The sequence below is a fragment of the Amblyomma americanum genome, chromosome 9 (genome assembly GCF_052857255.1).
Source record: "Amblyomma americanum isolate KBUSLIRL-KWMA chromosome 9, ASM5285725v1, whole genome shotgun sequence".
NCBI classification, from domain to species: domain Eukaryota; kingdom Metazoa; phylum Arthropoda; class Arachnida; order Ixodida; family Ixodidae; genus Amblyomma; species Amblyomma americanum.
Genome location: NC_135505.1, coordinates 108459188 through 108486852, shown reverse-complemented (window position 1 = coordinate 108486852; position 27665 = coordinate 108459188). Strand labels below are relative to the sequence as shown.

Sequence of the window (27665 nt, the reverse complement as noted above, 5' to 3'; positions counted from 1 at the left end):
ATATATACGTAAGGGTTAAAGTGCTGAGGTAAAATTCACCGAAAGGCAAGTTGTCTTAAACAGAGAGTGCAAGGGTTAGAGCTTTAATGCGGGACTTAGGTCATATGCATAATTACTTGAGCATCACAAAGGAATAGAAGTCGAAATAATTTGCTTATTATTACTTCAGGTTGAAAACTCTTGACATCTGTTATCAAATTTAATCAGTCAAGCAAGAAAACTAAAGCATATATTGAATGCCATTAAAGGTGAAGCATGGATGGAATATACTTCAACTCCCAACAGCTGCTGGAACCAATAGCTGTTGGAACTAGCAGCTGCTGGAACCTACGCTAACATAACAGTCACCTTGCAGGACAACACTGTTATTGCCTATATCACGAGAGCACACATACAGCTGCAAACCCCACTCCGCAAGCAGCGACAATAGCAACAACCACTTGTGCTTACACTGCATGTCCTCCATTGAGGATGTACTAGCAGTGTCAGTGAGAAACGGTTAATGTGGACAGTTTTCTCATCACATATTGGTGCTCTTTATGCATTTTATAGTGGGCACAATCAAAAGGATTTAGCTTAAAACTTCTTTTAGCTAATAATCCAAACAATAAAAAAGTTCTTCAAATTGAACAGCAAGAAGTTATCAGCTGGGACCAGCAAATCCCAGTTCAACTTAAACCAGCAAGCTCTATATACAGTTGGAACCAGGACGTTTCTGCAGGAACCAGTTTGTCCTGTTGAAAGGTTCTTGCTGGGAGCATTTGGAGGAGTTGGAAACAAGCAAGCTCTGTTGTTGGGACCATCTGAAACCAGCTAATACCAGCAAAAACCATCAGATTTCCAGTTGAAGATTTTCACCTGTGGGGGAGGGGGCTTGCACCCAAGGGTACAACTTCTTTTACTCCACAATGAATGTGCCGAAATTCGCAACGAAGCTTATGTCCGAAGGACCTTGTTGCACGACCGCAATTTTATTTCCAATATGCAAGTTTACGAGCATAGCAGGCTCACTCTGTTTTCAGGAAAGACTTGGAGCGACAGCGTGGGTGTTGTGCAAGGGCACAAAAAATGTCATTTTCTAACAGTTTGTCACAATAAACAAAACTTGCTAATATAATTAATGAAGGTTAGTTACCAGCACCTTTCATGGGGTATTCAGCTAGAACCTTGTGAGCAAGTATACAAATTGGTAGTAAGCAAAACATATATACCAGGGGAATTGCAGACTACAGCTATTTATTATGAATAGCCTCCTTGTGGTGTTTCAAAGCTTGGCTCCGAGTGAATGCCTTTTGGCACAAGTCACATTGGAAAGGCTTTTCGCCCTTATGGGATCTCTCATGCCTCACAAGGGCTGAATGCATTCCAAAAGCCATGGGGCACAGCTGGCACTGGAACGGCTTTTCACCAGTGTGGGTACGGATGTGTAGCACCAGGTTCTGCTTCAGTGCAAAGGTTCTACCACAATGGTCACAACGGTAAGGACGTTCACCAGTGTGAGTCCGCTGGTGTCTCACCATGTTTTCCCGGCTTGTAAAGCTGCTACCACAGTGGCCACAATGGTAAGGACGCTCGCCCGTGTGAGTGCGCTGGTGTGCCACCAGATGGGGCTTTTGTAAAAAGCTGATTCCACAGTCATTACATTGGTATGGGCGGTCGCCAGTATGGACTCGGAGATGCACCACTAGATTGCATCTTCTTTTGAATCTCTTGCTGCAGTCGGTGCATTTGTGCAGCTTCTTTCCTGTGGGTTTACCCCGGTGGTTACCGTCGCCGGAAGAAGTAGACTCCATGGAACGGCTCACAGGGTGCTTTTCACTGGTTGAATCTTGCACGGGAGGTGTGCCATGGGCGCTCTGTGTGACGACTGAGCCTGTGTTGTACAGGCAGAGTACATTAAATAAAATGAAAGAACCAACAATCCACAGTTCACTTGGGGTTAGGAAAAAAGTTGAATGCGGAGGGCACTCTCATCAAAAGCTGTGGATGTTTACGAAAAGTTTTATTCAACAAATCGGCTCTAAGGAGAGTTCAGGCCTGAAACAAGACGTCTCTACACTCAGTTCTGCATGCAGGCAAAAAACATTTAGGCTGCCAGAAATTTTATCACTACCAAAAAACAGGGCAGTCTTTGAATTCATCCAAAGTTGGTGCATTTGATCTTTGCACTTACATTACTGGCATTAAGAAAGACACTGTTCGAACTCCACCCAAGTGGGCTTAATAAATAAACAAGTGGCAGTCAGCTATACTTAGCCCAATGCACAATGCATTTTTTTGTTTTATTAGCTCCTCAGACAGTATCTAAGGAGGCCAAGGCTAAAGTCTAAAAGCCTGGCAAGGCCTTGGTCCCTTGTACAATTTTTTGCATCAATAAACAGAACTCACAGCGGTGACAGTTTGGTGAGTAGTACACATATCACAGAAGGCAACTTTCCAGAATATCAAAGGCACATATAACCGTCATTCACCACAGTTCGGTCAAGTGAAGCTTCTATATCCTTCAATCTATTCACTCAAAGACATTCTTCAGGGAAGCATATATGAAGAAAAAGTGCAGATTCTAACCTGGCGAGTTCTCTCCAGAGGGTACACCATGCTTGTGGTCCCTGGAGCTCGTACCTGCATGTGAAAACCAGATTATATCCACTGAGACAAAAGATTACATGTGGAACAGCTCATGTGGTGGTATGTGCATTGCACTGTGAATATGAAATACAATCTCGTAGAACAGCCTTTCAAGGTTGTGTAAATTCAGTAGCGAGAGCCTGAAGAGTTTCAAAAGTAAACATTCTTGACTTAACTATGCATGCAGATTATTACTGTTCTTAAGCTCACAAAAAACTGACAATTGCCTACAAATTAGAGACCTATCGCAACTGAGTCAACAGCCATTACATTAACAAATGAATTTGCGTGTTTTCTGGCTTCATGCAAAGGACAGTCTCTAGACAGGCTTAAGAACTAATGAGTGTCAGTTATGTTTTATGACACAAAACATTGATAGAGCCATGATTTAATTATTAAACCATTTAAATCCATTGACCTGTGCAAAAAGAAAAAACTTGCACAGTATGGCTGCCCATAAAAACGTCCAGGTTACAGCTGCCCATCAATGCTGCCAACATGCCCAACACAATTTTCTGCCTCCATCTTCTCCAAGAGTGCAATTAATCAAGTCAGCAGAACCAAATCTAAACTGCACACTACTGTTTCTTGAGTGCAGTTAGAGCATTCCATATTAACGCGTTTAATGCCTGCACCTCCAATTTTGGGACAAGGAAAAAATGAAGAAACAGTTGTGACCCCATTTCACAATGCATTTCTAAATGCTGATCAGTTCATCAATGCGCAGTTCTGAAAAAGGTTTAAGGTCAGCAGCTTTTCTAACACCATGGATGGCAAAAAAGAAGCCCATCTCTGGAAACACTGAGGAGGTGAGGTCATCGTAACAGCGAGAGTGAGCCGAGGCTGACAATGGTGAATTTTCACGGCACAAGGGCAGCACTGGTCAAATAGCAGCATGGCATCAGGCACTTTTGTCTAAACAAGGTGGGGTCAAACACCCATTTCCAAGCATTGCACCCATCAGAAGCCAGGGACAAAGCTTGCGTATTGTAGCACTGGTGGGTATCCAGTGGCACTGGGAATCCAACACCGCACATCCTACGTGTAAGGTGCATACTCCAATGGTTAGACCAATGCTGTAGAGGCAGTGAACACGGCGACAGGTTGTGAATAATAGTGCGACTTGTCATCAGCTGCTGCATTATTCTGAGCATAATCGCAGCACTACACAGCTTTTACAGAAATTTTGTGATTCATGAAGGCTTGACTCATATAGTGCCCTAGTCGGGCAACTAAAAAAAAGAACACTGCGGTCAACAAGTCTGGTAAAAAAGGGTGCTGCCTTGACAAAACAGATGCGCATAACAAACAGTATTACAAGAAAACTAAAAAAACTTTGCAACAGAAGACCCCATACAGCTAACTTTTACCTGCTCTTAAAAAGTCTTAAAATGGAATGGAAGCTGTCATAATGTAGGCTAAATGAACACAGCAAGAAACACTTTTGAAATAGTAAGTAATGCATGCACATCACAAAATGAGCTCATTCACTTGAGACCAATCACAAGGAATCATATTGGACTCTTCAGCAAAGCAAAAAAAATGCCCATAAGTAGTGAACAGCTGCATATACAATAACATGTAGAATAAACCACACGATACTGATAGCACAGGTTTTGCACAGCTATAGTCTTCACAATGCCCCAACCAGAAGACAAAGCAATAGTGTGAAAAAGTGGAGTCAAGGCCATACAGCAAAAGAATCAAGATAAAGATTGAGGTGTGGAACACAGATGCACGAAAAGGCTAATTATTCCAATGCATGCTATTTTCACCTTTAACATTTCAGCTTTGGAAAGCAAGAAAACCATAGTGTCAATGAAAAAATCAATGTGCATGATTAACATAACTATCACATAGCATCAATGAAAAAATCAATGAGCATGATTAACATAACTATCACATCAATGTGCATGATTAACATAACTATCACACTGTCCAGCATAATCGCATTTTGTGCTCCTTCATATGATGTCACATTGTTTTTCACAATGACCATCACCTCCGTTCCCGAGACCTTGCTTCGATCTCTGTATTACAGGATGGGGTTCTGATTCCCCTTACTTTGCACCAAAAGTAAAGGTGTCATTTTCTGCAATTTGCATTTTTAATTGAGCATTATGTTTTCAAACCACTGATCTTCCTTTATCAAAGCGGAGCTCGAGATGCTTATTTTGTTCAATTCTCCAAGTCAAAGTTACTTTGCAAACAGACATGCAACCTCTTAGTGACTCCGGCACAGACTTCCTTCCAAAAGTATATATTTCCTGAATGTAATAACTGCCCTAAAACATACACCAGTTTGACCCAGTTCTCTGGAATGCCACACAGCCATTAAACCTCCTTGCCTTTCCACCCGTTTTCCATGGAGTGCCTGGCTTGTCTAAGAAAGTTGGAAGACCAGCTGGTGCTTGTTTGTCAGGTATCACTCCCGTCCTGGTGCTTGATTCTGAGTGACCAAATATACTGATTCTAGTACTAGTACTGCTAAGTGCACACCACAAGAGTACACAGGTCGTAGGTTGCATTTTATTGCTGTACGTGGTCAAGTGTCCTGTATGTGCCACGACTGAAATTGAAATCTCATTTTGAGCCTCATTTAAACTGCTCAACCAGTGTATGCCAATGTTTTCTACTGCAAGACTCTTGAGCTCAAAAAATAAAGGAACCTGGTGCCCCCTCAGCATCAGTAACACCTGAAGAGGCCACAATGCAGCAATCCATTATTCCCGTTATACCTTTCTTCCCTCTCCTGTTTCAAGGCAGTCATCATTTCTATGGAAAAAATTATACTGCGTACAAAACGACTCCACTAAACAAAATTTTTCTTTTGAGGGCGAGCCCATATTCCTTGTCTAGATCCCTGTAATTAAAACAATTACATCAAAACCATTTTCATCCCACTTTGTACATAAGCACAATGCACTGAGACCACTGCACATGCAATTTCTCAGGTTATGAACATCAAGCAATGGTGTCAAGGAAGGATTTCAGGCATGGCTTTTTCCTCTGGAATGTTGTACAGCTTGGCTTATAAATGATGGCCTGCAAAATAATGGAGAGCAAAGGAGTGTCACTTTAAAATGAACAGAAATGACACAAGCAGCAGCACTTGTGTGCTTTTTGTAAACGGCAATGTACAGAGCAGTAGCAAGCATTCCAAAAAAGGACATCTGACAACAGATTGTGTCGTTTTCTTCCTTTCCTAGGCACAAAATGTAAAAAGATATGGTCAGAAACAAAGTGCAACTGGCATTGTGTATTAGAGTATGAACAAATATTTGAAACTGTTGTTTCCTACCAGCTAAGACGCAATGTCAATAGTGTTATACCTAACACAGCTGGTCTGGTTAGTTCTGTAGGCAAAGGCAGATGGATTTCTGTGAACCTAACTTTGCACATGCATATATGATGGTATGGTTCTGAACAAGTTCTCACGAATAGATCGCTTTCGAAGGTTTTTCCTCAGGCCGGATTTACACTTTGTCCTCATAATACTGGTCCTCATTGCTGCAAATTCAAAGAGATTGTAGTAGCCAAAGCAGAACTCTCTAAAGCCACAAGTGAATTGTTCATATGCTTTGTGAATACAGCACATAAACTGGAGTAGGCACTCGTGTGTTTGAAAGTTATCTGGTTGTGTTTATGGCTTAATGCAAGTAAAAAGCCAGATACTGCTACTGGGGATGTGGAATTACATGTTTCCAATAGTAAGACACCGGTGAAGTAAGGGTTGGAAGAATTTTGAAAGGTTAATGCTTGGCAGCTTGTAGTACCAAGACTCGATTTGTCTGCGATATCAATCAGAGCAAGACAGAATAAGTATGCAAAAACTCAAATGCTAATAGTGGAGGTGCCTACAGGCTCTATATATGCAATAGTCACAGATTGGTGCAAGTGCTGAGAATTGGACTTGTTGGTTACTGATTATATTCAAAACAGAGCAAGGACGGGGCATAGCGAGGAGACACGAGTGCCGAGTAGCAACTGGTTTTATTTCAAGAAGCTCAGCAACACACGTTATATAGGTTTGGCAAGCTAAGAACAAAAAATAATTCAAAAAATTGCATCATGAATGAGGAAACGGCCCGTGCCCAGTTCTGCTACTGACAAGATCCCAAAAGGGAAGACACAAAGAGCTACAAAACATGTGTAAACAAGAAACAAAATAAATCATGGCAAGTGTATAAGACAGCTAAAATCTAACAACAATGCATGCATCAGAAGCATGATGATGATATCAGAGGGAGCCACAAAACGAGCAAAACAAGTGTAAACAAGTAACGATACATTTATGACACTGTACAAGGCAGCTAAAATTTAGCGGCAGGGCATGCGTCATAAATCTGATGATCTAGAAATGCGATTTCCTTGGGAAACAGAGCGACAGATGGTCGGCTAATAAACGATGTTCTTCCTTCTTAATCATGAACGCTTCCCATACATACGCCAAACCTACATATGTTCCTCAGCTTTCTCAAATAAAACTAGTTAACAGTCAATGCTCACGGTGCCTCCTTACTGTGTCCCATCTTTGGGATGCTTCAAATACGATAGACTGACATCCCAGAGTTGATTGCAATGGCAGATTGCCCAACTTCAACAGCCACAGGTAACAGCAGTTATTTGCGGAGGTGTGTATAGAAGAGAGAAATGCACTGGGTACCAGGCAGGAATTGTTCTGCTACTGCAGCCGAGGTACATTTTATGATAGTATGAAAAGGGCACAGATGACAGGGCTGATTTGCTTGCTTGAAAGTTTGTTTTAGTGCCTGTACCAAGTTCCAAGAGTGGACCCAGAATGGTATTGCATATACTTCAGTAGGCATTTCCTGCCTGTCATACTAACAATGCACCTGGTTGTATCGAACACCACAGCAAACTCACTCCTTCATTGGATGTGGGATTAGGATTCCAAAAAATGCACACAAAAAATAATAAGCAAGTGCAATGTCTGTTTCCAGCACCCAAGATCGCCAAGCCATAATTCACCTAGGACACACAACTGATTAAGTACTTAGGGGAATGTGAGAACAATTTGCTTGTCTCAGCCCTACAATTCTGCAACCCCTGTATATTGCAGGACTAGCAGATGACCTTGGCAGCAAAAAAACTGCCAATCCATACAGCTCAACACAGGCAAAAGCGAAAGCAATCAACACGACAGAAATGCCACAAAACGCCGTAAACCTAAGCTCCAAAATGGCCTGTACCTCATATATAAATGCTGCCAAGTCAAGACCCACTGTATTCGTCAAAGATTGCCCAGAAGGATTCTGATGTGCGTAACTTGGCACATAGTTATCAGAAATTGAGAGCAACAGATACGCAATTTGAAAAAATATGAGCCATACGATATCATCTGGATAGTTTGCCAGCAGTTGTCCATAGAAGTTGTTCCTCCAGCATTCAGCCCTCCACCTGCGAATACACTGCACAAGGGAAAGCCTCTATTACACAAAAGGAGAGTTCAATACAGTAACCACTTGTACATGGGGAAAGTGTGAAAGGCAATCCACATTTACTGGATGTCCCAGTAGCCGCAGCCGGTGAGCCGGTGGAGCAGGGCTGTCGACGTTGCTGGCTAGGCCGGTTGCCGGAAGCATTCTGTGTAGCACGAGCGAGAGCTTCTTCTTCATCAGCGCCACTACAGATGCTCCCCACCTAACGCGGCGCGCGATAAGAGAAAGAATAAAAACGGTATCTACAAGTTTCATGTCAGGGGAAGTCGGGTCAGAAGTCGGGAAGGCTGTTGGGCAGAAGAAACGACCTCGGGCGGTCGAGCCTGGCTGCTTCAGAGGGCGAGGGGAGCCAAAAAATGATGATGACGGGAGCAACCGGCGGGAAAAGTCATTGAGGAATGGGAAGCGAGCTAGGCGTACTGCAGTTGTAACGTGAACTGGTGGGGCCAGCAGTGGGGTTGAAGCTGGCCAGGAAATGCCAGTGGCGAGAACGTACCCACACCATTATTTACGGGCCATATGCACTGTGCCCTGGAACGTAGGAACGGGCGACGGGGAAGGTGAAACAGCTCCGGCAGAGAATGCGGCCAGGGGTGGTCGGTGAAGTGGCGCCGCAGCTTCTAAGTTGGGAACAGGAGCGCAGAGAGTCAGCAGGAGCTCCAAGCCGAAATATGCCGTCAGGCCCTTATTGAAGTCAGCGTACATGTCTGGGCCAGGAGGCGGCAACCGCAGCTTTGTCAGAAGACTGGGTGGGAGTTCGCAGCTAGCGTGCTGATTGCGCAGCTGCCTGGCTGGACACATGGTGCACATGAAAGTGCAAGTCCAGCAGCGCCAGCCACAAAACTGGGCTCTTGGCATAAAACACGGGCAGCCGAGGAAGGAAAGAGCGCTGGTACGGCTGAAGAAGCTCACCAGATGTGATGATAGGCGTGAACATGGTGGCAAGAAGAGGCCGCCTAAAACCGGGTGTGAACAGCGGGCGAGCAGCAGCAAGGCCAAGTGAAGGGACAGGACGGCCAGGAGCGCAGAGCCAGTGGGGGCGGTGTTGCATGCGTCGAAGCTATCATCCGGCATTGCCAGATGTGGTGCGCGATTAACATTTATTGAATGACCCGGTAGCCGCCGCCGGTGAGCTGGCGGAGCGGGCTGTCGATGTTCCTACCCAGGCCGGCTACCGAAAGTGTTCTGTGTTGCACAAGCGAGAGCTTCTTCTTCATCAGCACCGCTGGCGATGCCTGCTCCACTACAGAGAGAATATTTAGTGCGATCGAGAATTATGGCCCTTTAATGCCTCAGAAGCAGCCATTAAAATACATTAATACATTTTATCTTGCCAAGAAACCATGGCATGAGAAACAACACCCATACATCAAAGACTGATAGTGTAATGCATCTAGGCAACGCTGATGCAATTTTAAATGCAGACTCCTGGCTAAGGTAAAACACAGATCCACTGCATCAAGCAAGTGCCAAGAGCCAGCAGAGTGCACCCTAAAATGCAGATCACACATGTTGCGGCAGCTGCCCATTTTTTTAGCACACACGGCATTATGCATCTCAAAAAAAAGCTAACCTTGTGGATGTGATCTCAGAAATAAATCTAAAGTGACAGTTGATAATATGCAGTCCGAGGTGCAAGGAAGTTCTGACGTCAAAAACTTAACTAGAGAGTGCATTCTCAGCATTGTGGGCACTCAGGCCGCTCTGTGCTCTTGAGTTTACTTCTCTGCAATGTCGTTCTCCCTAGTTACCTTAATTGACAAGGGAGGGCACCTTCTTTGAAGCGACCCTAGCGCCGACAGACAGAGCGACTGTTACGGGCATTGGGGACACTGCGCTCTTTTTGCCTCAACGACTCGTCTCAAGCAGACATGGCATGCCAGAACAGCTCTAAACAATGGTAGAGCAGAAGTCCACCCTAATCAGTCCTGAAGCGTTGATAAGACATAACCAAGTCATCAGCAGAACAGCTCCCCATGGATACTGCATTAGGTGTGACCCGTACAAGCTTAAGAGTTGTCTAGAGCCACAAGTGATTGTATCATAAAGCAAGCAGATTTATGAAAACCTCGGAGAAACCATTAGGAAGCTAGATCTTCAAGAGATCTTGATCTTAAAGCCTACAAGACTACCTCACTTGATATTGCTCAGAGTTTGTATTACCATGACCTGCAATCAGTATATCATTTGTGACATATACAAGCTTTTTAATTTTGGCATAAAGGCAGACAGCACTAATGTGTGTTAAACTTAAAAATGTGGCTTATGCAAGTTGAAACCTCTAATTAAAACATCAGGGTACAAACCTAATCCAAAGAGCATCAGAGTAGCAATACGCATTCTTGACCATTAAGTTAGATGTTTACAGTCACAGATATTTATGCGTTTCTGAAAAGAGATATTACGAACCTCGGAAGAGATGAGAAGCTGTAAAATAAAATTTGAACATTGCTACATTATCCCTGGCGACTTACCAGAAATATTAAATACTATCCCACAGCCTTACTTATCATGACTGATCAGAAGGTGGTAATGCTTCCTGGCCACATACGCAGCTGTAGGGACATCAGGGGATGATGGGGCACCCCCAACATTACAGTTGTTTACCACGTCACTGCCGGAATGGCACCCTACCTTGCGACCCTGTGCTCCCTCACAAAAAAATTTTGACTTCCGAAGACATATAACTGTATCGATATTTGGCGGATTATGATGCGTCATCCGGCCGCACTGGCCAGATCCATGGGGTATAACAAGAAGTGCACTGCAATACAGGTGGTTCTTCCCACGCCAATCACAGCGTCAGCGTCATGCAGCTCGAAGCATGGTGTCACAAAATGGGATACCAACGAAAACATCAAATGCAAGAGATACATAAACCTTATAGAAGAGTGGATATTGAAGCACAGTTGGCTGGTGCCACTTATTTCAGCAAACTTTATGCCAATCATGGGTTTAATCAGATGCTATTAGGCGAACAAGCGTCCAAATTATGCACCTTCAGTACACTGTACAGGCTTTGGCTTATGTCCCGCATCAGAAATATTTCAAAGGGAAATCAGTCAAGCACTAGATAGCCTGCCTGGCGTGAGAGTATATAAAGATGACGTATTGACCTGGCACGCAAAGGCCAAATAAGACAGTAATTTGAGGGCAGTGCTTAAGGCAATTCATGAAAATCGTTTCACCCCAAGCAAACAGATGTGCATCTTTGGTGCTCAAGAAGACAAATTCCTTGCAGATGCAACCACAAGGGTAGGAATTAAGACAGATGAAAATTTCATTCAGTGTGTTGTTAACTTCCTACTCCCGTCACGAAATTAAGACGTGCAAAAGCTCTTGGGAGCAATGAGTTGCTTCAGGAAGTACATTCACTGTCGGTAGGAAAAGAAAAAAGCTCTGGAGGGTTTAATCCGACAGAACCTTGCTCTTTGACTCAAACAACATGGCCATGCAACATCAAAAAAAGTTTGTGAAACCGAGACTCCTATACTCCATTTCACTCATAGGAGGCAGTGCTGCCAAAGCTAGTGCGCCTGTTCACGCAGGCTAAGTCCGCGCCCAAAAAGTTGTTTGCCATACAACCAAACTGAGCATAAGCATATCTTGTTGTGACAAACCTTAAGTGCCGTGGCTGGCACCTACTGGAATTTGTGTTACCTCTCGCCACAATATTCGCCCTGTGACTCATCCAGCAAAACCTGCCTGCGGCAATGATAAGAGGCTTTCAGGGCGAATCGCTCCAACTCAATATGCGCCCGAAAAGTAGTTCACTCAGTGAAAATAGCCAGAAGACCTGAACACTGAGCTCCTCTAAGTTTTGACTATGATTTTCAATCGTAATACTTCGTTCTATACCACTCTTAGTTTTCATCCAAATACTCATAAAAGTTTTGAGAAGAATAAATTATATGTGACGGAGTATGGTTTGACGAACACACTAATTCCGCAGGCTCCGCAGCGTTGCCTGTTATGTATGAAACGGAGTATAAGTGCATGAAAAAAATGTGGAGAAAAGATTCAAGGCGTAAATACAGAGCTGGTACGAACGAAATCCAGAAGGAAGCGCTATATAATAAGTCAAGAGTCATTACCCATGTACCTGAGACTAGATCAGGTTGCCTTAGAACCAGGCAATACATTGAAGCAAGTACAAACAGGGAGACAATTGTGCATCAGACAGGAGCAGTGCAGAAAACATTAAAGCCACTCAAACAGATACCTTAGAGAACATAGCTTTCCAGTATCCTTGGGATTCACAGACAGTGGAAGCAAAATTAACAGGTGATGTGAAAGCAGGATGAAGAAATTCCACAAAACGTCAGAGAAATCGAGAAAGAACACAGCTCAGAACATGAAAAATGGCCATGAATACAAAAAAAAAACAGCAGGATTCAGTCTGAAAAAAGGAAGGGGCAGTACAAAACAGTTCACCACTTTAACTTGCTAGGCTTGGTGGCACTCGCCACCGGCCTGATATAAAGAGGATACCAATAGTTATCTATCTAGGGGAGATTCTTGGTGTGTGGTACAAACACACATCCCTCAATACATTGTTTTACTGGATAGGAGCATCAAGCTATGCGTCGGCATAACTGGCTGCAGTTCCTCTGGAATGGTCGTCCCCTGGCTACTGGTACTCCTCCAATGCATGCAAAACGAGAACGCAATAAAAAAAAAGAAATGTTCAAAATGGGTAGTCACGAATTTTAAAGAAGACCATTTAGTCCAATCGAAGAGTAGCATGCATTTTTCATTCCTGTATAGCGCCTATTGAGACGCGGAAAAAGGATTGTATACCTGTATTATTCTAGTTCACTGTACCTGTATGTAATGCGAGCATGAATAAGGAGACGAATTCCGTACACAAAAACAAAAGCCTGGTGACATGCCGTAACTATAAACTGTTTGTACCAGTTGTCGGCGTAAACTGCAGGTACAGCCATCGGGATATGGTTCACCAGCTTCCAAAAGTCACCGTAACGCACCATGAATGGTTATCACACATACCGCCAGAGAATTAATAAAGCATTACCCTTTTCACGGCAAAACTATAGATTGAAAAAGGCGTAATTGTTGCATTTCCTTTGCGATTACGGACGCAGAAGAACACAGACATACCAGAAATGTGAACGGCGCGATCACCACCAACGTGCTGTCTTCGCTAAACCCTGCTACAAGAGAAATAAGGCGTGCAAAGCTCACTGGCGACCGAGTCAGTGAGATGGTCAAGGCTGAAGACACGCAACTAATGAACTTACATAAATTAACGCCAATATACAGCTCTTCAGCGTATTGCGCCTATTTGCCCACCGATGCAAGTGTTAAATAGCAGGTTTAAAGGAATAACTCCGGCAGGCTTCAACGAAGCAAATTTGTCTGCTATTGTGGTTATACACTTCTGCGGCTTTCATGTTACTGGTAAAGGCGTTAACAAGCCTGAATCTTTCGAGACTGTGCGGCGACATTTGTGCAAGCGCACACAAAGACGGACCCAAAGACGCACGCCGCAAAAGTTAAGTTGCAAAAGTTCACCGGGTCGAACGCATTTCCCCTTGGTCTGTAGGCTCAAAGATTTCCTTCTGCAAAGCTTCTTTTTCTCACAGACTGAGAAGACACACAACCGAACATGTAAACAACAGATTGAGGACTGGCAGTCTGGCACAGCGGGCACCGCGCAAAGTTTGTGCCATCGTTGATGCCGCCCGCGATGCAGCTTGCGCTATCATACGTCTTCCCACTGAACTCCACTTATGCCGCATCGGGCGCCCGAAAGTGAAGCCACCGGAAGTTGGGCAGCTTGTCCCAGAAGTCAACCTTTGGCAGTGCGTAAAATTGACCTCAGCACGGTTTTTCAGTTTCAGTTCTCGTTTTCCACTTAGCATTTTGTCTTTTCGACATTCTCGTCTTTTTTTCATGACAATGCCCACCTGTTGCGCCGCCAACTGCATGAGGAGAGTAGCCAAGTTCTCGGGAAAGACTTTCAAAAATGAGGGTCCATTGCATCGCTATGCGACGACACTAGCAGACGACAGAACGTCGCTACACACAGTACGTACGGAGCCTGGTCTGCTCAGCTCTGTCAGTGCTGTGGCATGTTGCAAGTTGCGCGTCCGCGCCATAAGTGTCGCCACGGTCGGAACGATTGCAGCGATCCTGGTATCTGGCAGCAAACGCGGCTGGAGTCAATGACACAACGCGTCTGCGCCGCCAGTGCCGCCGCGGGCAACGCTGCAGCGCAGTGGCAGCAGACGACAGCGACCGGCGCAAGCATAGCGAGCAAAGTTTTGAGCAATTTATGTTTTTACCGCCAACTCCCAGGCACCGCCACCGTCGCATTTCAAAATCGTCCCCATTGGCTCTACGGGAATGTCACACCCTTGGCTCTGTGTCGTCCCGTTGAGCTATCGTCGCTAACTCTGCTCTTTGTTGTGATGTATGTTGTCGCGCTCTAAGCCAAAGTTATGCAATCAATGAGGGATAAAGTTAAGAATGAATAGGTGGAAACCTTCATTATCACATCACATCACATCACTTTATTTTCCTTAAAGACCCCTTCCGGGGTGTTACATAAGGGGTGGGGTTTACAAGATGCAGGCGATCACAGAAGTCGAAAACGTGGATGGACAGGTTATGGCAGCGACATGGTGGGGAAGGCCGTTCCAGTCAGTTGCTGTTCGTGAAAAAAATGAGTTCATTAAGGTAGTAGAACGGGCTCGTGGACGCAAAACTTGCGATGGGATCTGCGTGGTGGGTGTGCGCAGATGTATGGTTCTTGTCTTAGGGGCGAAAAAAAAAAAAACTTGTGATACAAAACAAGACTGGCAATGCGACGGCGAGCAGAAAGATCACACAAACCTGATTGTAATTTTAGAGATGATATGCTAACGTCGTATGAGTATGAAGAGTGAATAAATCTGGTAGCTCGGTTTTGTACAGCTTCGATGGCATTTGTTAAATATGCTTGATGAGGGTTCCAGATGGGCGATGCGTATTCCAGTTCTGATAAGTGAGATGTATGCTTGTAGTCTGACGTGTTGAGGGGCTTCCCTCAGGTGACGTTTTAAGAAACCTAATGTTTTATTAGCTGATATCAGATTAGTTACGTGCAGTCGCCAAGATAAATCATCAGAAATGGTGATACCGAAGTATTTGTAAGACTGGACGAGGTCAACGGGGCAGTTAGAAACGGAATATTCAAAAACAAAAGGGTTGCGACGGCGGTGAAAAGACCTGTACTTACATTTGTTAGGGTTGAGTGTCATCATCCACTGCGAACACCAGTTTAGTACGAGGTTTAGGTTTGCTTGAAGGGATTCTTGGTCAGAAGGGTTAGTTACCGAACGATAAATAACGCAATCGTCAGCGAACAAGCGGATATGGCAAGATACGCGCTGGGGTAAGTCGTTAATGTAAATGAGGAATAACAAGGGACCAAGGACGGAACCCTGCGGGACGCCAGAGGTGACTGGGAGCGGGTTGGAGGATTGGTTATTATTCTAAATGGCATATCCGGTTTGTGCGTTTTTGCCGAGAAGAAAACATCCAGGGAATTCTTTGAGCTGGCATTGATGGCAGTTGCCAAGGACGACAAATGTAGGCTGCTGCAAAAGGCAATGAATTTTGTTTTCACCCTGGCTTGACTTCGTTTAACGCGCACAAAATTTTTGTGAACCGCTTGGAGAGCTTTTTCATTAGAGGCCATTAGGCATGACAACAAACATGCCTTCTTTATCAGACTGAAGTAAGCTAAGATCATTGTCCTTAAAATATTTTACAACGGAGAAGACATCAATGGAACCAGTCTTACAGGACATGGGATACTTAGCACACCTTTTTAAGCAGTCCACTCCGTCCAGTAGGCAACGTTCCTGGTCTTCGCTTTTTGCCTTTGAGGCAATAGTCCTGTTGATGGCGAGGAGTTCATGGGCGGGTACCTTAGGTTGAATGCCGAATTTGGGGCCTTTTTCCAGGACGCGTGAAATCCTTTCAGGAACGCATGCCCCGCCGGTGAAGACCACACGTTCCTTCTGGTGTTCCGGCTTATTCTTGCAATACGTGGTCAGAAGATGGCCTAGGACAGCTCTCCATTGCTGGTCTATAAGGTGCGACGCTAGAAGCTTCGAGTCCATTAGCTTATTATTAGCGACCCCCACAGGGAACATGCTTTGGCACAATACCCTCAGCCAGTCTTGGTAAAGCCGGATCTGTCGCCACAGCTCTGAGCGCATAATCTTGGTAAGACGCTTCACATGTCCCCACGAAGGCTTAACGGGACCAAAAAGGGCACTCACACAGTCTGGCGTGACCCCTTTCCGGAGGCAAAAGGCTAACAGACGTGCTTGGCATGTTGTGCTGACGATGTGCCGAACTAGAAGATCGATGAGTGAAGGAGAAGCAGGAGACACACAAAAAGATGGGCCCGCTGTACTAGAAATGCAGTTCAGGAGAGCAAGCTGCCGGGCTAGTTAGTGATGCATGTTGTAAACTTGGAAGCGCAAAACACCGGACGACGGACAGAGTAAGGGAATCACAATGATCGCAGTGGTAAGGACGCTCACCAGTATGAGTGCGCTGGTGTGCCACCAGGTGACTCTGCTGTGCAAAGCTGCTACCACAGTGGCCACAATGGTATGAACGCTCACCAGTGTGATTGCGTAGGTGGTGTACCAGGTTGCATTTTTGAGTTTTTTCCACAGTGCTCACGATAAGGACACTCGCCCGTGCCAGGGTGCAGCTTTGTAAAGCTACTTCCGCAGATGTTACATTGTGATGGGTGGTTGCCGGAATGGGCTCGGAGATGCGTCACTAGTTGGGATCTGCTTCTGAATCCCCTGCTGCAGGAGGTGCATCTGTGCAGCCCTTTTCCTGTGGGTTTACTGCCCTTGTTAGCCATGCCAGAAGGAGTAGATTCCATCCACCTCTGACTGGTCGAATCTTGTGTAGGAGGCGTGATATGGAAGCCATGTGTGATGACTGAACCTGCATTGTACAAGCAGTGTACTTTAAAAAAATGCAAGAACCAACAGTCCACAGTTCAGTTGTAGCTAGGGATGAAAGATGAATGTGGAGGGTCCACTCATCAACAGCTGTCGATGTTTACAAAAAAGTTTTATTCAGTAGATTGGCCTTAAAGAGAATTCAGGCACGAAGGAAGATGTACACTGAATTCTGCATGCAGTTGATCAGAACATTTAGGCTGCAAGAAATGCACACATTAGGGCAGCCTTTGCCATCTATCCAAAGCCGCTGCCTTTGACCTCAGCAGTTACTTTACTGGCATCATGATACACACTGTCCCAAATCCATACAGGTGGTCTTAATAACTACACAAGTAGCAGTCAGCAGTGTTAAGCACACAGCACAATCACATTTTTCTTTGCTTTGTTTGCTCCTCAGACATTGCCTAATAAGAGTAAAAGGCTAAAAGCCAGACAAAGCCTTGGCCCCTGTACAAGTTTTTGCATCACTGAAATGAACTGACAAGGGTGGCAGTTCAGTCAGTAGTTCACATATCACAGAAAGCAACAACTTTAAAGATTATGAAAGGCAAATATTGTCATTTACCATGGTAAAGTGAGTGAAGCTTCTGTATCCTTCAAACTGCTCTTTGAAAGACAATCTTCAGGAAAGCACATATGCAGAAAAAATGTAGATTCTAACCTGGTGACTGAGTTCTGTACAGAAGGTTTGCCATGCTTTGAGCCCCTAGTGCCCAACCCTGCACGTGAAAGTAACATGACATCCAATAAGACGCAAGACTACACATTCCACAGTTCACTTCATGTTAAGAGCACGAGACAGTGGTATAGAATAAAATTATGTACAAAACTGTGCCAGATTGTGTAAACTGTGCATGCCAGGCTTAAAAAAAGCGAGTTCCAAACCAAAATGTTCCCGACATTTAATTCAGCATGCAAGGGAGAACTATACCTATTTTCATGAAAGGTTTATGACTGCGGAGAAATCTAGAGATCTATTGGAATTGAGTGAACATCCATTGCAGTGACCAGTGAATTAGCACAATTACTGGCTCTATGGGAAGGACTGTACAAGTCTGTCCACAGGGCTTAAAAGCTAGAGGCTCAGTTATGCATAACGATGCAAGAGATTGGCACAGCACTAATTTTTTGTTATTAAAATTTTTCTGCCCTTTTGCTCCATGCACGAGAAAAAACTATCAGATCATGGCTACAGAAAAAAAATTGTCAGGAGGCTAACTTACATCAAAGGTTACAGCTGCCTGTGAATGTGGCCAATATGCCCAACATGGTGTTTCACCTGCAGCATCTTCAAGAGCGCAATTAACCAAGTCAGTAGAAAAACTCCTGAAACTGCACACTACTGTGTCCTGACTGCAGTCAGAGAACACCGTATTTGTCCGTGTATGAGTGGCGCCTCCAATTTACGGTGGAAAATCGAGAAAAAAATAAGAAGAAACTGTCATCACTGAGCTTGTAAATGCATTACTAGATGCTACTCAGTCCATCAATGTGCTGCACTGAAAGAGGTTTAAGTTGATCGGCTAATCTAACACCTTGGATGGCACAGAAGAAGCTGATCTCTGAGAACATATTGATAAGGTGAGGCGACCAGAACAATGAGTGAGTCGATGATGACAATGGTGAATTTTCATGGCACAAGGGCAGCTTTGGAAAAACAGCAGCATGGCATCAGGAACTTTTGTCTAAACAAGGTGGGGTCAAACACCCATTTCCAAACATTCCACCCAGCAGAAGCCAGGGACAAAGCTTGCGTATTGTAGCACTGGTGGGTATCCAGTTGCACTGGGAATCCAACACTGCTCATTCTACATGCGAGGCACATGATCCAATTCATAGGTCACTGCAGTTTAGGGAATGAACTCGACGAGAAGTTCAGAATAAAAGTGCAACTTCTCATCTTTTCATCAGATGCTGGATAATTCTGAGCATAACCAGAGCATTACACTGCTTTTACATAAATTTTGTGATGCATCAGAGCCAGACACCTGTAAGGGTCCATGTTGAGACACTAAAAAAAAGAACATTGCAGGCCAGTAAATCTGGTAATACTGGCACTGCTTTGACCGACAGATGCGCAGAGCAATGGGTATTATCAGAAAACTAAAATACTGTTACATTATCCTTTATAGAGCTAAATGTGACCTGTTCTTAAAGAAGCCTAAAAATGGAATGGAAGATGTCAGAATGCAGGCTAAATGCATATAGCAACAAATACTGTTTTGAAATAGTAAGTAATCTGGTGAAATGAGGTCATTCACTGGAGACCAACCACAAGGAATTGTATTGCACTCTCCAGCAAAGCCAGAAAAACACCCATAAAGCAGCAAACAGCTGCACAAACGATAACATGAAGAATGCACCACACAATACTGACAGTGCAGGTTTCGCACAGAAATAGTCTTCACAACGTCCCGCTTTTGCTATAGTCACATCAGACGTGCATGAACTACAATGCACCATGCAATAGGTGGGATTTTTTTTACACTATCGCTCACACTGCCAGTTACACCTCAACTCAACACTCCCTTTCCGTCAGAAACGGCATGCAAAAGTCGACAAGTGGGCTTTCCCGCATACCTTAGTTTACCAAGAGATAGCGGAGCTCATGCTAGAAGAACTGTGAAGCCAATGTGACGAGTGCTCTGGGTGTGAGCATTAAGCACGTATCACATTATGGATAAAACAAGAACTGCGGGCTTTCGCACTGCAATTTTTCCAGAGGTGATCGGCCACCTTATTCTAATTGCAGGACATACGTGGGAACGTACACCAAAAAATTGTGCAGGAGATGCAAGCCTCGCAGCGTCCAAATGTGACTGGCCTATTTGATAAATGACGTGAAGGCAATGCCTTTGTACTGTGTTCCTAATGTTTGCTGCTTGACTGATTTTTATTGATTGTACAGAGGGCAAAACACTTGTCTAGAATGACTGAACTGTGTGTTTCACATCTCCCAAAGGCACTGCGATGAGGAAGGCAAAAAATGACAGTGAAATCCTACAACTTTAACTGCACACTCTGATGTTCACACCTTTTTTAAACAAATGTTATCAGTAGATAATCGCATGCTCAGCCCGAAACATGCTTAGAACGTATTCTAGGGACGTGTTTTGCCCTCTCACCTGTTCAGGTATTGTGCCAACTATCTTTTCAGTGCCTGTCAGCATTGCAATGATCCACCAGCTGAAAGCCTTCCAGACCATGTCAGCAGTTTCATGATTCAGTGCAACAATAAAGCTCTCAACTGCACAGAAGTGCACTTCACAGAGCAATGCCAGCCTCTGCACATGCAGCTGACCAACAGTGATGCATGAGTGCACCTCATCATACTGCTGTCACTTTAATACACAACAAAGCACATCCACTCCAAAACTGTGCTGCATTCATGTGTCATCTGCTTGTTGACTTTGCACCAATGGTCAAACCTGTCCCAAAACATTGGTGTCACAGACATGTTGACAAAACTGGGGTGCCAGCATTGTGCACTATTCCACCGCAGTATATTTCACATGCAGACATATGGCAATTCAATGCTAACAGCAAGATCCCTCTCTTGTAGTTTTGCTCTGTAAGGGATGTGGTCGTATGCGTGTGAGTACTCACTTAACATTACCCACGGTGGTGAAGCATTTCAAAATTGAGAGGTGTTTGCTGAAAAAACACTCGTGCATTGTGTAGAATCAGAAACGATTCCTGTTGTGTCCATGAAATTTTAAAACGACAAACGGGATCCCTGTAAGAGCCTTGATCATAATGACGCTGCATACCAGCTTTCTCTTAATATGAAATCTTGAGCCAGCAGAACTCAAAAGCACCTGATTTGCTTTTTATGCACTCAAAGAGAGGGCATGGTGTGCACAGAGTTGGTGCTGTAACTAGTTTACTTTATTTAATGGGGGTTTAACATCCCGAAACAACTCAGGCTGTGTGGGACACCGTAGTAAAGGGCTCCAAAATTTTGCCACCTTGGGTTCTAAAAAGTGCACTGACATCAACAAGTACACAGCCCTCTAGAATTTCAGCCCCATTGAAATTAGACTGCTGCAGTGGGGATTAAGCCCGCATCTGTCATGTCAGCAGCCAAGTGCTATAACCACTAAGCGACCGCTAAGCCACCACGGCGGCGGCTTAGTAATTGCGACGTGCTTTGTAATCATTCTTTTGAGTACGCAAGGTACACATTCTTTGAGTACACAGCTTAACTCATATATAACGAAAATTCAGTAATCAGAAAGTATTCAAATGTTTGTCAATATAACCGTTTATTTCACTCTCAAATCAGAATCATTCTTTCATTCACAGAAATATTTTTATCAACACCAACTTTCTAGCTGTCCTACATTGTAGGATATTAGGCAGATTCACAACCTGTCAAGCATTTGACATACTATACAATCGCATTTCTCATCACACGTGGCGTTTTCCTTATGACAATAAACAGAAATGGTTTGTTTATATTGCAGAATTACAATGTATTTGATGGACTCAAATTTCAAAACTGGCATCCAGAGAAGACTGATCGCTCTGAACTTCAAAACCATAAAAATAAAAACTCAACACAACCCATGCGCAGGAGAAAGTTACACCCTCTTGAACCTACGCTAGCTGGCACAATTAGTTTTTGCTAAATAAGCTTTCTGAGTTACTGCACACGGTGGCCTGCATGTAGGACGTGAGGCATATATTGGTTAACTGTGCTTGAGCTTCAAATAATGCGAGTGCAAAGCACGGGGAAGACTGCACAATGTGCAAAAGAGAAGAGGAGTTATTCATTTGAAAATGACCTAAAAGGTTGCTCATTGATCTTTATTAGAACAAATGCATGCAACGGCAGGTAAATACACAGTGGTTGGGAAAATAAGAAGTTTGAACTTTTATCCAAAGCCACCAACAAAACCACAAGTTCTTGTGCTATTGGTAATGCAATGCTATCAGACAAAAAGGTGTGCTGTAGGGAACAGCACCGAGTGCTGAAGAGAGTCATGATAGCAATTCTTTGCTGGATGCTAGGCACAATGTCTATGGATGCTCAAAGTAGAATAGGAAAAAAGAGAGAAACAGCTTTTTTTGAAGCAGTCTAGCCAAAGAACTGCACTACTTTTGAATTTTAATGAAAACTATGTCAGTTAAGCAAATTTTACAAATAGCCAGAATGCATTCAACATGTTTGCAATAGAAACTGGAATAAAATACTAATCTGGACTAAGCAGTTTCACACAATTGACTTAAATTATGAACTTCATGTTACACTAAATGATTACAATGTTTTTCAAAGGCACTAATCAAGGTAATTTTTGTTTCAGCAGCCATGACCCTTGTGGCTTGTCATGAGCACCTTATATAAACAAAGAAAGTTTTTTCAAGTAACACCAACATAACAAAGCTAGCACAGTGTGAAATGGTCACAAACAGCTGGTATTCAGACAGACCAAATAGACTAGACGGTGAGTAAACAATGTTCCGCAAATATTGTGCCATTTATATAAGACAGAGACAGTGCTCTCAGAAATGGTGATGCAGATGTTAGTAAATTGTTTTGTCCGCTCTCGTTCCAAAAAACACAGAACTCCTCAAGACAGCAAACTACTGCAAGACACATCGTTTTGAGGTGGGACACCTAATTGTCCTCTCATTCCTGCTACTAACACTGCTTTAAAAACAAAGATTTTCACAGCAGCAGCCAAATATTTCACAGCAGCTTTTCGTGTGTTGTCATAAAAACACTAATTTGTTATAGGTATTAACGAGCGACCATTGCTATTCTTTGTGCATCCTCTCCTTGTGGTGTTTCAAAGCTTGCCTCGAAGTGAATGACTTTTGGCACAAGTCACAATGGAAGGGCTTTTCGCCCTTATGGGATCTCTCATGCCTATAGAGGTGTGAACTAGCTATAAAGGCCATGGGGCACAGCTGGCACTGAAATGGCTTTTCACCTGTGTGGGTACGGATGTGGTGCACCAGGTTCTGCTTCAGTGCAAAGGTGCTACCACAATGGTCACAACGGTAAGGACGCTCGCCTGTGTGTGTGCGCTGGTGCGTCACCAAATGGCTGTGCTTTGCAAAGCTGCTACCACAGTGGCCACAAAGGTAAGGACGCTCGCCTGTGTGTGTGCGCTGGTGTGTCACCAAATTGCTGCGCTGTGCAAAGCTGCTACCACAGTGGTCACAACGGTAAGGACGCTCGCCTGTGTGAGTGCGCTGGTGTGCCTTCAGATTGGCACTTTGTGTAAAGCTGCTTCGACAGTCGTTACATTGGTATGGGCGGTCGCCGGTATGGACTCGGAGATGCACCACTAAGTCCGACCTTGTTTTGAACCTCTTACTGCAGTCGGTGCATTCATGCAGCTTATTTCCTGTGGGCTGACCCCTGTGGTTTCCCATGCTGGAAGAAGTAGACTCCATGCAGTGGCTCACCAGGTCCCTTTCACTGGTTGAATCATGCACGGGAGGCGTGCCATGGGCGCTCTGTGTGACGACTGAACCTGTGTTGTACAGGCAGAGTACAATAAATAAAATGTCAGAACCAACAATCCACAGTTCACTTGGAGTTAGGAAAAAACTTGAATGTGGAGAGCAGACTCATAAAAGCTGCGAATGTTTATCAGAAATTTTATTCCACAGATCAGACCTAAGGAGGACTCAGGCCTGAAACAAGGTGTCTCTACGCTCAAATCTGCACGCAGGCAGAAAAAAAAAAACATTTAGGCTGCAAGAAATTTTATCACTGCCAAAAAATAAGGCAGCCTTTAAACTCATCCAATTTGGCGCATTTGATCTTTGCATTTACATTACTGGCATTAAGAAAGACACTGTCTGAACTCCACCCAAGTGGGCTTAATATATAAACAAGTGGCAGTCAGCTATGCTTAGCCCAGTGCACAATGTCATTTTTTTGTTCCTCAGGCAGTATCTAAGGAGGCCAAGGCTAAAGCCTAAAAGCCTGGCAAGGCCTTGGTCCCTTGCACAATTTCTTGCATCAATAAAAAGAACTCACAGTGGTGACAGTTTGGTGAGTAGTACACATATCACAGAAAGCAACTTTCCAGAATATCAAAGGCACATATAACCGTCATTCAGCACAGTTCAGTAAAGTGAAGCTTCTGTATCCTTCAATCTATTCACTCAAAGACACTCTTCAGGAAAGCATATATGGAAAAAAATTGCCATTCTAACTTGGCGAGTTCTGTCCAGAGGGTACACCATGTTTCTGGTCTCTGAAGCTAAGACCTGCATGTGAAAACCAGATTATATCCACTGAGACAAAAGATTACACGTGCAACAGCTGATGTGGTGGTATGTGCATGAGACTGAATATGGATTACAATCCTGTGAAACAGCTTTTCAAGGTTGTGTAAATTCAGTAGCGAGAGCCTGAAGAGTTCCAAAGCAAACATTCTTGACTTTTAACTCTCGATGCAGATGATTACTGTTCTTAAGCTCACGAAAAACCGACAATTGCCTACAAATTAGAGATCTATCGGAACCGAATAAACAGCCATTACATTGACAAATGAAGTTGTGCATTTTCTAGCTTCATGGGAAGGACAGTCTCTAGACAGGCTTAGGACCTAATGAGTGTCAGTTATGTTTAATGACACAAAACATTGATAGAGCCATCATTTCATTATTAAACCATTTAAAGCCACTGAACTGTGCAAAAGAAAAAACTGTTTAGAGCATGGCTACCGGTAAAAACGTCCAGGTTACAGCTGCCCATTAATGTTGCCAATATGCCCAACACGATGTTCTGCCTCCATTGTCTCCAAGGGTGTAATTAATCAAGTCGGTAGAACCACATCTAAAGTGCACACTACTGCTTCCTGAGTGCAGTTAGAGCATTCCATATTAACTCGTTTATTGTCTGCACCTCCAATTTTGGGACAAGAAAAAAAATCAATAAACAGTTAGGAATGAGTTTCACAATGCACTTCTAAATGCTGATCAGTTCATCAATGCACTTCTCTGAAAAAGGGTATAAGGTTACCAGCTATTCTAACACCACGGATGGCACAAAAGAAGCCCATCTCTGGGAACACACTGATGAGGTGAGGTCATCGTAACAGCGAGAGTGAAAGCTGAGGCTGAGACTGGTCAATTTTCATGGCGCAAGGGCTGCTCCGGCCAAATACCAGCATGGCATCACGCACTTTCGTCTAAACAAGGTGGGGTGAAACACCCATTTCCAAGCATTGCACCCATCAGAAGCCAGGGACAAAGCTTGCGTATTGTAGCACTGGTGTTTATCCAGTGGCACTGGGAATCCAACACCGCACATCCTATGTGTGAAGGGCATGCTCCAATGGTTAGACCACCACTGTAGAGGCAGTGAACATGGCGACAGGTTGTGAATAATAGTGCGGCTTGTCAGCTTCTCATCAACTGCTGAATTATTCTGAGCATAATTGCAGCAGTACACTGGTTTTATAGAAATTTTGTGATTCATGAAGGTTTGACTCATATAGGGCCCTAGTCGGGCAACTTAAAGAAAGAACACCGCGGGTCAACAAGTCTGGTAAAAAAGGGTGCTGCCTTGACAAAACAGATGTGCATAACAAACAGTACAAGAAAACTAAAAAAACTTTGCAGCAGAAGACCCCATACAGCTAAATTTTACCTGCTCTTAAAAAGTCTTAAAGTAGAAAGGAAGATGTCATTATGCAGGCTAAATGAACAAAGCAAGAAACAATTTTGAAATAGTAAGCAATGCTATGCACATCACAGAATGAGGTCATTCACTTGGGACCAAGCACAAGGAATCGTATTGCATTCTTCTGCAAAGCCAAAAAAAAGCCCATAAAGCAGTGAACAGCTGCACATACAGTAACACGCAGAATAAACCACACGATACCGATAGCACGTTTTACATAGCTACAGTCTTCATAAAGCCCCAACCAGATGACAAAGCAACAGTGTGAAGCAGTGCAGTCAATCAAGGCCATACAGCAAAAGAATCAAGATACTGATTGAAGTGTCAAACACAAATGCTACAAAAGGCTAGCTATTCCAACGCATGCAAATTTCACCTTTGAAAAACAAGAAAAACAGCGTCAATGAAAAAATCAATGTATATGATTAACATAGCTTACCACATAGCATCAATGAAAAAATCAATGTGCATGATTAAAACAACTATCACACAATGTCCACCATAATTGCATTTTGTTCTTCATATGATGGCAAATTAATTATTTCACAATGACTCACCTCCGTTCCGGAGAACTTTTGATCTCTGCGTAACAAGATGGGTTGTGATTCACCATATTTTGCACCAAAAATAATGGCATCATTTTCTGGATTTTGCATTTTTAATTGAGCATAATGTTTTTCAACCAGTAATCTTCATTTATCAAAGCTGAGCATGAGATGCTTATTTTGTTTAATTCTCCAAGTCACAAAGTCACTTTACAAACAGACATGCAACATCTCAGTGACACTGGTACAGACTTTCTTCCAAAAGTATGCAACATTTCCCGAACGTAATAACAGCCCTAAAACATGCCCCACAGCCATTAAACCTCCCTGCTTCTCCACCCCTTTTTCATGGAGTGCCTGGCTTGTCTTAAAAAGCTGGAAGATCAGCTGGCACTTGTTCGTCAGGTCCCACATCGTTCCTGGTGCTTGATTTTGAGTGATGAAATATTGATTCCAATTATAATACTGCTAAGTGCTCACCGCAAGATTACACAGATCAGAGGTTGCATTTGATTGCTGTACGTAGTCACATGTCCTGTATGTGCCACGACTGAAATAGGAATCTCATTCAGAGCTTAACTTAAACTGTTCCACCAATGTACGCCAATGTTTTCTGCTGCACAACTCGAGCTCAAAAAAAAGAAACCTGGTGCCCCTCAGCATCAGTAACACCTGTAGAGGCCAGAATGTAGCAATCCACAATTCCCGTTATTGCCTACATCCCTCTCCTTTTTCAAGGCACTCATCATTTCTGTGAACAAAATTATACTGTTTACAAAACGAGTCCACTAAACAAAATTTTTCTTGTGAGCGCGAGCCCATATTCTTCGTCTAGATCCCTGTAACTAAAACAATTACATCAAAACCATTTTCATCCCACTTTGTACATAAACACATTGCATTGAGATCACTATACATGCAATTTTTCAGGTTATGAGCATCAAGCAATGGAGTCAAGGATTTCAGGCATGGCTTTCTCCTCTGGAATGTTGTACAGCTTGGCTTATAAATGATGGCCTGCAAAATAACGGAGAGCAAAGGAGTGTCACAGAAATGACACAAGCAGCAGCACTTGTGTGCTTTTTTGTAAATGGCAATGTACAGAGCAGTAGCGAGCATTCCAAAAAAACATGACAACAAATTTTGTCGTTTTTTCTTCCCTAGGCACAAAATGTGAAAGGATATGGTCAGAAAAAAGAAGTGCAACTGGTATTGTGTATTAGAGTATGAACAATTATTTGAAACTAATGTTTTCTACCAGCTAAGACACAATGTAAATAGTGTTATATCTAACACAGCTGGTCTGGATAGTTCTGTAGGCAAAGGCAGATGGATTTCTGTGAACCTAACTCTGCACGTGCATATATGATGGTATGGT

The 27665-nt window shown here is 43.6% G+C and overlaps 1 protein-coding gene across 1 annotated transcript; it reads right to left on the bottom strand.

Annotated features, from left to right (window-relative positions):
- Positions 1 to 82: 82 nt before the first annotated feature.
- Positions 83 to 27314, bottom strand: LOC144103576 (uncharacterized). The gene is made up of 5 exons (XM_077636255.1): positions 22854 to 27314; positions 20218 to 20278; positions 13626 to 13812; positions 2569 to 2622; positions 83 to 1873 (listed from the first exon to the last, which is right to left on the bottom strand). The coding sequence occupies exons 1-5, from the start codon at positions 23495 to 23497 to the stop codon at positions 1233 to 1235; spliced, it is 1587 nt and encodes a 528-aa protein (XP_077492381.1). The 5' UTR covers positions 23498 to 27314; the 3' UTR covers positions 83 to 1232.
- Positions 27315 to 27665: the final 351 nt, after the last annotated feature.

Coding starts and splice junctions, on each gene's coding strand:
- LOC144103576 (XM_077636255.1), bottom strand. CDS start 23,497: ATGGAGTCTACTTCTTCCAGCATGGGAAACCACAGGGGTCAGCCCACA. Junction 13,813..20,217: donor TTGGCACAATACCTGAACAG/GTGAGAGGGCAA, acceptor GACGTATGATAG/CGCAAGCTGCATCGCGGGCG. Junction 2,623..13,625: donor GGGGAAATGCGTTCGACCCG/GTGAACTTTTGC, acceptor TTTCACATGCAG/GTACGAGCTCCAGGGACCAC.